Source organism: Chenopodium quinoa, unplaced genomic scaffold (genome assembly GCF_001683475.1).
Source record: "Chenopodium quinoa cultivar QQ74 unplaced genomic scaffold, ASM168347v1, whole genome shotgun sequence".
Taxonomy (NCBI): Eukaryota; Viridiplantae; Streptophyta; class Magnoliopsida; order Caryophyllales; family Amaranthaceae; genus Chenopodium; species Chenopodium quinoa.
This window is the reverse complement of record NW_018744821.1, coordinates 3,468,015-3,478,816: the sequence shown is the minus strand read 5'-3', so window position 1 is coordinate 3,478,816 and position 10,802 is coordinate 3,468,015. Positions and strand designations below refer to the sequence as shown.

Genomic DNA, 10,802 nt, shown 5'->3' with positions numbered 1-10,802 from the left:
CAACCTAGAAATTTTACCACTTGCTTAATAGCTTTTCAATGGTTATATGTGGCAGTCTGTCCCATGTGCTTGACATGTTCTTCAATCTGCATCAACTTGCATGCCTTCATCTTCTTCATTGCTTTCCCCTGTTTCTATGAATAAAGTGTTCAAATGTTCAACAGCTTGTTAAACCACAACCCCCTCCACCTCTAGTTGTTCAGGCAGCAGGCCTAGTCTTTCTAGCCTTTTCTTCCCTTTGTGTGGTGGGGAGAAATTGTTGCCACCTAAATGCTTCAGTATCTCTTCCATGCAGCATTGCAGCGTTATCCATGTGTACTTGTTTAGTATTGGATTAAAAGAGTCATAAGCCTCTTTCACTTTCTCAATGAGTTCCCCCAAGTTCTTAGGGAATGATTGGTACTGGATGCTCTGTATTGTATTGAACAATCCAAGATCTAACACATTTAGATCTGGTGACTGGGCTGGTTGATAAATGAATTGTATGTTAAACCCATCTGACTGACATGTATGCTTGAATTCCTCATCCTTAGGAACTTGATGAGGTCGAGCATTATCCCACTGAATAATCTCTGTATTGATGATCTGTGAACGTTATACTTTCTTGCAATTTGTGCCTGAAAGCCTCTTGGCAGATCTTGACCATCCAGGTTGCGTAGAAATGCATCATCAATCTCTCTTTTTTGCATTACAGTTAGTTGTTTCCTACCTTTGGGTTGTGGCATTTCTTCTTCATTGCCCATATTTTGGCTGTTGTCATATTGGTTGTTGTTGTCACTTTCTCCCATGGAGCTTGAATCATTGTCTTCCATTGTTGTTTGTTCATGTAGCAACTGATTTATGCTAAAAAAAAAATCATCACCTAAATAATCTGACATTTTTGTGTTAAAACTTTTGGTGATTACAGATTTCAGTAATGGTGATGAAGTTGGGATTGCTGGTTTTTTTTTGGAAGTATTCAAGCTGAACCTAGAAGAAATATTGCTGCTTCTAACCTAGCACTAATTAGTAGTAGTAGGATGCTAATTTATTTAGTGTGTAATGAAGTTTTTGAAGAAAATTAGTGCTAACTTTTGGTCCTAAAACATTCTGTAATTTGGTTAGGGTAGAGCATTTGGTATGTATGAATTTTTTGAACAAGTAAACTGTTTGGCAGGTTTATATAGCCTCCTTTGAATGAAAATTTGAAATGGAGGGAAAAATTTGGGATGGAAAAGGTACTTTTTTTAAAAGGAGCTGAAAATTTAGGAGGGAAAAAAAACCTCACTAAAATTTTAGATTCTCTCTCCTCTTTTGTTTAAAAAAACGGGACCACCTTTCCCTCCCTTTTTATGTCTTAATCACATGGCCCTTCTTACAATTATTCATACTTAAACAAGCCTTAAAAATTTTGCCTAAGAGTCCGCGCATGTCGCTTTCGTTGCAAATAACTGTAAACGGAGGTAGTACAAAAAGTTGAAATAATAATTAGAGACCAGAAAATGTAATGGCCATAGCCCATAATTGCTCTCAGAATGTAAATCTTCAATTATTAATCCTTAAATATTATTTGGCCCTATGGGTTGTGTTTCACAATTCTTGAGACCATGTATTGCTTGTTTTGTTTAGATAGTTAAATAGTTTAAATAGTTGGTGACATTAGTTATTTAACAGTAAACTTGCTTGTATTTTATTATATTGTAGTTATATTTCTTTAAAATTCAATATTAAATGTTTAATTAGTCACTATGATTAGACATTAAAGGGAGTAAACTAAAAAATATATGGTAGAAATATTTGATCCCATCAACATATTGAGTAGTTAATACAAAATTGCGAAATAAGGAGCATAAATTAGAAAGTTACAACGTGTGGTTTAAATCATTCTATTTTAAAAAAATAAGTATTAAGAGACGTTGGTAGTTTGATGGTAGATGTCATTTTTAAGTTTAGTGGTTCAAATTATATTTCAATCATAAATTTTACATTGAATTTTGATATTTAGGCCCCGTTCTCTTCACCTTAATTTTGATGAACTGAAATTATTTTTATTGAACTGAAATTATTTTTGCTGAACTTAAATTATTTTTACTGAACTTAAATTAATTTTACTGAACTTAAATTATTTTTGCTGAACTGAAATTATTTTTACTGATTTTTTATTATAATTCTTCTTTAAGAAAACTGAATTTTACTTAACTGAACTTATTTTTACTGAAATGAAATTAACTTTACTAAACTGAAATTATTTATAATTAATATTATTTTTTTAAGGTGAAGAGAACATGGTCTTAGTGTGAAGGAAAAGGTCTTAACATGTCACTGTTCATGTGTCACCAAATTTATTAAATAAAGACGGACATATGGTGATACCATGTTATCCAATTGAGGTTTAATAATATTATTAATTTACTATAGATTATAGATTTGAATAAAGAAAGGGAAAGGAGTAAAAAAAGGGAGGGAGGGAAAGGAGTGTTGGTTACCATTTAATTCCTCCATTCCCCTCCTCTCTAATTGAGCAAGTATAGGCCCATACCTGGTATAGTTCATATTGATGTCATGCCTGGTATAGTTCATATTGATGTTGAGGAGAGGAAAATCTAGAGAAAGAGTGGTGAGCGGAAATTTTCTTCCTTCACCATTAAGAGTGCTTTGATAGCTTAATTAGTTTAGCAATTCGTCTTGTGTGTAACTAGCCACAATGTGTGATCACTTATAAAAAAACAGTAACTGGTTAAAAAAAATAATAAAAAATAAAAAAAGTAACTCGTATAACACCGACCAAATAACCCTTGTTATATTTTAGGGTGCTTTCTATTCACCTGATTTTTACTTATCTGATCTTATATGAACTAATATGAACTTATTTTACTTATAAATTAAATTGGGTAGCTCTGATTAACTCTTATCACAACTTATCTGAACTTTTTAACCCTTATATGAATTATTAACCCTGAAATAAGTGGAAATAAGGTGAGTAACCCTATATCACTGACTAAGTAACACAATTAACCCTTCTTTCAAAAAAAAAAAAAAAAAAAAAAAAAAGTAACACAATTAACCCTTAAAATCAAAAAGGAAATTCTTCGATTCGTTTCCCGAATTCCCCCCCCCCCCCCATTTCTCACACCCACGGCCACTATTTCAGCTCCTCCACTCGTTGCCTTTTGTTTTTCATTACTCAAACTCCCTCTCTTTAGCTTCCTCTACCCATCAAAATTAAGCAAATCGAAAGTCTATAAATCAAATACTAAACTCTTAGAACACAAATTTCCATTGATTGCTATCAATCACGACAGTCATGGCGGCAGCAGCAGCAACAGCAACAGCGGTGTCGGGTGGACAAAGAACAGTACTCATCACAGGCGTTAGCCGAGGTTTAGGCAGAGCTTTAGCTCTTGAAATGGCCAAACGAGGTCATTGTGTTGTTGGGTGTGGTCGTTCTCAAGATAGAATTGATTCTCTTCAAGCTGAACTTCACAATTCTCCTTCTTCTTCTAATTCTGAAGATTCATCCCATCTTCTTCTCAATGTTGATGTGGTAATTTTCATAATTATAATTCGTTTAATTTGTTCATTTTTTTTGGTGGGGTTCTTTGAATTTTGAATATGAATTGATTAATTGGGATTAATGGGTTCAATTTTGGGTGTAGAGGCTGAATAATAGTGTGCAGGATCTTGCTAAGTTGCTTGTTGAGAAGAAACGGATTCCTGATATTATTGGTATGTTATTTTCTTCTTGTTGATTAGTTTTTGAATATTTGTTTGTTATTATTTTGTAGATGGGTTTAATCTTATGATTATTAGGAGGACAATTGATTTTTGAAATTTGAATTTAAATTAGGTTGAATAATTGTAAAGGGTATTGGATTTCTACTCCGAAACAGACTATATAGTTGGCAAGAGTTTGTTTCAAACTATTTTCGGATTCAGCCATGTGGGTTTCAGCTGCATGACTCAAATTAAATTTTATTGCCCTGTGATGTTCATTTGAATCTAAACTATTCAGGGTTTCGATAGCTTGTCTTGAACGATGGTATGAGTTTGTCTTAAATATCACTTGTAACTGGTGTAGTGGTGTCTGTATGCCATATGATGAAAGGTCTAATAGGAATAGCTTTTGGATTGTTAAGAGGGTAAATTTGTTTTTTGTAGACTTGGAGACCACTCGTAATGTCATAGACTGGAGCTTTATGAGAGGTACTGAGTTAGTGGTATAGTATGATGATTAGTCACTGTGTTGGATATTATTTCACATCAATAGTTATAATTACATTATCAATATGACAATTTATTTAGGACAGAAGGAGTGCGTTGTGGAAAGGTCTTTATTGCTTTAGTTAGTGTTCTTGATATTACCGAGGAAACTTAACAGGGTGGGTTTAGGTGTTGCATATTTGTCATATAAAAAAAATGTGTCGCATAGCTATCTTTTAATAAGACTTTGATGTACAAGGCGATTGGTTAAGATGAAGTTTGTCTCTCTTCCTGATGCACTAAAAGGTTACTTGGAGAACATAGTTTGGCATATTTTGGTAGGCAACATAATTTCATCAATATTATTATAAGAGACAGTAGGCAAACATAGAGACAATATGCAACTAGCCTTTTTACCTAGAGATTTCGGTTAATGGTTGTCATGGCGTACTAAGTTTGGGTATGACGTGAAAAAGAAACTATTGCTAAAGAGCTCGTCTATAGAGGAACTGGGAAATTTTTTAAAGTAATAATCACCTTATAAAAGCTAAAGACATAAAGCCTGAAGCTGATTTTCTGTAAGCAACTATGGTTCGTGTATCTTCTATAGAATAACATTTGCAATTGATGTAAGAACTCAAGAAAGCTTCTTTTTACCAATTTCTTTCTCTTCTCTATACCAATAGTTTTTTAAAAAATTTCACTCATAGCTTATGAAGACGAAAGGTTTGTGTCAATTTTTTATTTATATCATGCTTCATCTTTTTTCAGTTAGTCATATTATAATTTTCTTGCAGTAAATAATGCTGGCACCATTAATAAAAACAACATCCTCTGGGAGGTTCCAGCAGAAGAGTTTGATACTGTGATTGATACTAATGTGAAGGGGGTTGCTAACATGCTCCGTCACTTCATTCCTCTTATGATCGAGAGGAAGCATGGTATCATTGTTAATCTGTCATCTGGATGGGGGCGATCTGCTGCTGCTCAGGTAAAGTCGTAAAGAGTTTTGTTGTTATATTCTGCTCATAGTCATACTTGCACTATCATTTTTCTTGAATACTGCTGTATGTTTCCAGTAATGGACTTGAGAGTACTAGAGTGATTTAAGGGAAATCCCGGAGAGCAAATTCTTAAAGCAAGGAGATAGAAAATTAAAATTTGAATTATCATCATTGTGAATACATCAATATCTTATAGTGAGTATGAAGAGAAAATTTTGATTTTTTCAGATTTAATGCAAATAAAGAAGTTGCCAAAGAGTCATACAGAGAACTGACTTGAGAAGCTAAAACTGCTATTTGCGAGGACAGAGGGATAAAGATAGAGCTTTACTGATGTAATGTTGATAAAACTATTTATTACTGCACTTGAAAGATAAAAATGAATGAGATCTTATGATATTGCCAAATAGCAGTTTAGGACATTGCTGAACTTTTAGAAGGTTTGTCTCTCCAACGAGCAGATTTTATAATATAAGTGCCTAGATAATGCCAAAAAAAAAAGTAATCTTTTCTCAGCTTAGAAAGTAAGATATTTTTGAAGAGTCAACACTTTATGGGGACATATTTGATACATTAGATACTGTCAAATTTTGGGAGGTTATATATGAAGACAAATGTTTCCACGTATGTGTAAATGTTTAACTCCAGGAGGTTGCACGGAACTATGTTTTTGATTCTATCAACAAAACAATCTTAGCACTTTGCTTGAAGTTGATCATGGATTTGCACTTTTGAAAAGGCTAATGGTTTTGTATCAAATATAGGGAAATTAATTAGTCACTGTAAGCTGTTGATATAGGCTTAGGTGGGCAAAGTAATAATTTTTCCACATAAGTGTAAATGTGTAATTATACTGCAAACATATTTATTGGTGACCTCAGAGAAAAGGGAGAGGATATCTGTTATGGGTAATGGCTTTCTTTTCTCAGCTTAGAATCTTTTGAAGTGTCAAGGAAACGTTTTTTGGGGACATGGTTGATATACGAGACACTGTCAAAATTTGGGAGGTTATATATAAACAAAAAGGAAGACATGTCTTAAACTCTAGGAGGTTATGTATAAACAACTACTTTGTATGTTTTTGATGTCATTAACAAAACAATCTTGGCACCTTGCGTGAAGTTGATCATGCTTTTGCTGTTTTGGAAGGCTAATGGTTTTGTAATGATGTGGGGGATGAAATTGGTCACTAGTGAGCTATTGACATAGGGTTTAGTGGGAATTCTTTTGAATTTCCAGATGTATGTATTTGATGGGTGGCCTCAGAGGGGATATCTGTGATGGGTAATTGTCTGCGTGCAGGTTGCAGCAATTCATAACTTAAGGAACAAAATAAATAATAACAATGTGAATTATTCATTGATTAGGGTTGCTAGAAATTATTCAATTACGTTTTCCAGCTTGATAAGTTGAATTGTATTGATTGCCTTATAAGAAATTGAGAATTGACCCGTCTCTTTTTGTTCGGCTAGGTTGCTCCTTATTGTGCTTCAAAATGGGCAGTTGAGGGTCTGACTAGAGCAGTTGCAAAGGAGCTGAGTAGTGGTATGGCAATTGTTGCTCTTAGTCCTGGAGTGATACATACTGAGATGCTCGAGTCCTGCTTTGGAAGTACAGCTCATGTCTATCCTAAGCCTGATCAGTGGTAATATATGAGTTTTCCTTTTCTCTATACAAGTTATGAGCTAGTAATGCTTTTTATTCAGATATATTTAATGTACCATGCTTATCAAAGAACCTTATTTTTCTTCACATTTTCTATATATTTGATTGCATCTATGTTTCAAATGTTGAAACCAGTATATCAGGCCATCCCTATAGCTGGCTGAGAAACTTCTTGGTGGCTTTTGTGGTGCTTGTTTAGGCTTTTCTTATTCCAATAACAGGTTTGGGGAATATACTTGTTGGCTACGTCATGTATATTCATTACCTCAACTACACATCAACTATCTAATTTCTTAAACTTTCTTATTACAATTGCCTTTAAAGTACTACTTCTTTTGTAAAAAAATAAAAAATAAAAAATAAGAGTACTCCCTCTGCTTTTAAATACTTGCTCTATTTCTCCATGCGCGGAATTTTTGGAGAAATTAGAGAAAGTAATAAAATATGGAGGTAGTAGGGTTGGTGGAAGAATAAAATATTATAGAAAGCAAAAGTAGTGGAGAGAATTGAAGGAGAGAGAATATATGTTGGGACCACTAGGTGAGACAATTGATTAAATATTGTAAAAGCTTTCCAAATAAGGAAATGGAGCAAGTATTTAAAAACGGCCGCAAATAAAAAGTGGAACAAGTATTTAAAAACGGAGGGAGTACTACTTTTGTTTGCCCAAGTATTACTCTTTTTCGAATTTATTCGTTTTTCTATGATTTAATCACTTTTACCTTATTGAGATTATTTCATTTATGTCAACCTTTTATTCACAATCTATCATCTCCTACCCAACTTTGTCAGACCCCCTGGTAGTTTTTGTAAACTCTTTTATCTCTCTCTAAATACAAAAGTACCCACATGGCCACATGAGTAGTCTCCCTCTTGAATTATCCTTGCTAGATATAGAGTTTGGAAAAAAGAGTATTTCCTCCATCCCTATTTTTTTTGCCCCATCTAATTTTTTTGGGGTGAAACTTAAAAAACTTTTACCACGAATTCTCACTAATCTATAAGCAATAATGTAGTAAAGTGGGATCTTATTAGATTCGTTATAGTGTCTACTTTAATAATATCATATTTTTATAAATATTTGTGCATATAAAATTGAAGATATTTATTTTTTAAGACGTATCTTGAAGTTCATATTTTGTGAAAAGTTTAATGGGACGGGGGAGTAATTGACCAAACCAGCAATCAATTAACTACTGATAAGCTAGACAAATAAACTCTTACAATCAGTTTTAGCTAAAATTTGTGCAGCATATAGAGCCTATGTTTATTTCACAAAGAAAAATGCCCCTAAATTAAGTGTTGTTTGAGAATACTATTCTTTTTGTTCTTAATGTGCTAAACAATTTGAGTATAGAACTTGAACATTTCGATTATCTGACATCTCAAATATGTTTTCACTCCACTACTACATCTAAACTCACAAAAGACGAGCCATACGAACATACTAAGAACACTTTTGGCTAAGAGGGAATGGGTAGCCTGTGCATGCTAGGAACGCTATTTGTTAAGAGGGGAATGTGTAACATTGTGAATTGTCGAGGAGGGCACAGAGACAACTTGCATCCGAAGCTGGTTCCTGTGACTGCACCTGTCCATGTTGGGTAGGCAGTCAGGTATAAGAATGGGTTGCAGATTTAGGAGGTGGAAAGGAAGATGTTTTGGGAGTGACAGCAAAGGGCTCCAAGGCCTGGGCCTTCTTTAATCTGTCAAGACCTGCTCTTCCATAAATTTATCTTTATTCCCACCAATCCTGGCAGCTGTGGCAAGGTCTCTGAATTTCTTGAATAAATTTAGCAGCACCAATCTCAGCAGTAGAGAATTGAAGAGCAACCAAACAAGCCTCTGGAATTTCATTTCTAACCAAACAAATCTCATTTGATCAGCAAGGGATAGCTTAAACACTCAATTAACATTGTGTTATCTACTAAGAAGGTGAACTTTACCAATACATGCCACTTCACTAAAAATAACTGTATAGTGTACATACATGTTAGTATGTTACAGAGGCAAGGGTGATAGAAAGTGAAGGGAAGATTTAGTTTGATGGGGATCACTGAGGATGAGAGCATTGACAGGTGTCACGTGTCAGAGAAAATGGTGCTTTGGTTGTTTCAAACCATCCCATGATACCATTTCACTTTATGATTTCATTGTTCTCTCTATGAGTCTATGTTATGCTTGAGAAAAGTTTCAGGTTGAATGTTAGATATGTCCTTGTTGCAATATTCTGCTGCATACATGTATTGTTGTCTGAAAAATACATGTATGACTTGGTTTGCTGATTTTTAACTGGCAGGAAGCAATGCTTCATCCGTTACTTTTAGTCTATTTCATTGCACGACAAGCTAACAGAGTTGGTGGTTGTTGGACATGAAATTGTTGAAGCTATGATTATTGTTGGGCATCAAATTGTTGAAGCTATATGACATGTATTCTACCATAGGAATATTCATACCAGTAGATTTGATTTGTTATGCATTTGTTATGACTTATGAGATTAACTTTATTCATATTTTCTTGTAGGGCTCCGAGGGCAGCAACCATGATACTGAATCTGACATCTGCTGACAATGGTGCATCATTAACTGTGTAAAGAACTAAAGACTAAAGAGTAAAAGCTAACTTAACCAGTGTTTTTTCCTTTACAAATAATTGAAATTTTGATAGATTGTATAATGCGTAGATGGTACTGTATTCTTGTTCTCTTATTGCTCAATCTCTATCTAGGAGGATCATCATTTGAAATGTAACCACAGATTTGCAGTACTGTGACTTAAATTTAGCTTGACCTGTAAATTTTGTTTTCTCCCCTCATATTATTCTTTGAATGGAATTGCTCAGGTAGATAGTAGTCACAGCACTACCCTTCTGAGGCTGTGACCTCCTTGCCTATAGGAACTCCCTCCTAACTTCCTAAGGATGTGGGAAGAACTGCGGACATTCTAGTACTCTACCTTCCTCTGTTGTGTCTAGACACAGTTGTTTGAATTATAAAAAAAAAAAACTCAAATTTTAAAACGTGCTCTGGACTACCCCGAACAGAAAAACATGCCCTTTAGGTTACGTTGCTTGACTACTTGCATTTCGTCAAGGCGGTGTGGGTGCCTGGGTGGTGGTGTGATGGTGGGTTGGGTGGTGGTCAGATTTTTCCAGCATTTTTCTGCTTAGTTTGATTGTTTTGTTGTGAATTATTGTTTAGTTTAGCAACTGTGAAGGATGGTTTTGTTATATTTCAAAAAAATAAAAAGATGGTTTTGTTATGAATTATTGTTTACTTCAGTTACTATGAATTATTGTTTTGTTATGAATTATTGTTTAGTTTGCATGTTGGATATTCCGGTGATTTTGACCTGTTATAGATGATGAATTTGATGACATTTTATATGGGTTTTGTTTAGTTTGATTATGATGTTTGATTCTAGATCAGCTCATCATTATGTTTGTTGTACTGATTTTAGGATAATTTGGTTAAATGGTGATCTAGGTTATTAGTCGTACAATTCGAATGTTCAATAATTTGTAAATCTCTATTTATTACAGCTAAAATGCGGTTTATATGTGTAAATTTCACCAAATTGATTATTTTTTTTAAAATAAAAAGATATTAGCTTGCAAATTACATGTTGTAGCAAGTTACTCGCCGAAAAAGCGAACTCAGGCAGGTAAGAGTACCCAATTTGCCACAAGCCAAATATGAGTACCCAATTTGCCACATTGATGGAAGTTCAGTACCAGCTTTTTATATCAACTCAAGATCAAACCCATGTCACTCCTAGGGGAGATGGAGGGACAAACCCATTTTACATGAAAGTTGTTTTGGCCAAAATTTGACTGCTAGATTCGACCAATACCTATAGGACAACAATTAGATTAATAAGTATGCAAATGATAGTGTAGGTTCAATGAATGAGGGAGAATAACCTACGAAAGATGAACAAAGGGGAAAGGGAA

At 34.2% G+C, this 10,802-nt stretch overlaps 1 protein-coding gene across 1 annotated transcript; it reads left to right on the top strand.

Annotated features, from left to right (window-relative positions):
- The first annotated feature begins 3,070 nt into the window (after window positions 1-3,070).
- Window positions 3,071-9,665, top strand: LOC110704198 (NADPH-dependent pterin aldehyde reductase-like). The gene is made up of 5 exons (XM_021881994.1): window positions 3,071-3,523; window positions 3,636-3,705; window positions 4,977-5,170; window positions 6,656-6,828; window positions 9,375-9,665. The coding sequence occupies exons 1-5, from the start codon at window positions 3,284-3,286 to the stop codon at window positions 9,442-9,444; spliced, it is 747 nt and encodes a 248-aa protein (XP_021737686.1). The 5' UTR covers window positions 3,071-3,283; the 3' UTR covers window positions 9,445-9,665.
- Window positions 9,666-10,802: the final 1,137 nt, after the last annotated feature.